Source organism: Olea europaea, unplaced genomic scaffold (genome assembly GCF_002742605.1).
Source record: "Olea europaea var. sylvestris unplaced genomic scaffold, O_europaea_v1 scaffold6345, whole genome shotgun sequence".
NCBI classification, from domain to species: domain Eukaryota; kingdom Viridiplantae; phylum Streptophyta; class Magnoliopsida; order Lamiales; family Oleaceae; genus Olea; species Olea europaea.
The window spans coordinates 1-994 of NW_019264709.1; the positions used below are offsets into that span (position 1 = coordinate 1).

At 44.5% G+C, this 994-nt stretch overlaps 1 protein-coding gene across 1 annotated transcript in view; it reads right to left on the reverse strand.

Moving 5' to 3' along the window:
• Positions 1 to 580: 580 nt before the first annotated feature.
• The window catches only part of LOC111389928 (probable DNA-directed RNA polymerase), an 11,386-nt gene continuing 10,972 nt past the window's right edge, over positions 581 to 994 (reverse strand). Inside the window, exons 2-3 of the mRNA XM_023014915.1 lie at positions 770 to 831; positions 581 to 658 (exon numbers count right to left, since the gene is read on the reverse strand). Of these exons, the coding sequence (XP_022870683.1) occupies positions 581 to 658; positions 770 to 831 (140 nt within the window). The remainder of the gene's footprint in view (positions 659 to 769; positions 832 to 994) is intronic.

The following is a 994-nucleotide window of genomic DNA, read 5'->3' on the forward strand; positions in this document are numbered from 1 at the left end:
CATCCCCAATAGCATTAGCTAGTTATATGCAAATGACAGTCAAGGAAAGAATCGGGTCGGGAAAGAAGACTGGAGTTGATGCTGAACCAATTCTTCCATTCCAGAGGAAGAAGAAATAACATTCCATGCTGCGAGGCATCGCTTTTGACCGCATTTATTCAGCGGTGCTCGCGCCATTTCCTATTGCTTGCTCCATTATTCCCTCACTGGCACATGCTCCGGGCTCCTGCTTTGCCTCTCACCCATCAACAAATGAATGTGTTGCGACTTACTTAATTTAATGAAAAAAGATTTTCGATCAAAGCAGGAACATCCTCTATATATGAATATGTAAACCACACCCTTGAATTAATAAATCGGCTAAAAACTCTATCCCCTGGTGGGTGCCACAAATGGGTTCCCACTTCATCGCGGCAGCTAGCGGAGCAGGCATTGCTTGGTTCCCGAATGGGTCTGGCTTCCAGCGAGTGTGCCCCCCCATAAGCTATAAGGGCGAGCTTTACGTGATAGGGGCGAATTCTTGCATCGTTTCATAAGACCACTTAACAATTCACCATTTCTACCCCACTGCTAATGTAGATTAATCTTCTGTAGGATAGGCAAGGAACCCAGGACTATTAGCTTCTTTCTTCCCCCATTCAATACTATTCGAATCTCTCTAGGTTAAGAAACTATATTGAAAAATCCATTTTGAATCCACAGGCGCTGGAGATAAATTCGGGTTCCTCAGCTAGCTGACATGTATATCTCTTCCTGGTTAGACATCCACCGGGGGTAGAGGGAAGGCTTTTTCAGGTGAGTGATCTTCCCTGATATTCAATCCATGCTTCTCTACCCGAACAACTCATCTTCACTAAAAAACGACTATTTATTAGATTCGCGAGGGGATTCAGGGACTTTTCAGGTTAAGTCAATCGTTGGAACAAGAGACGTAAGAAAAAACAATTTAGGGAAGGAGGCTCGATGGAATTGACGAAGCGGCAGGAACAACTGC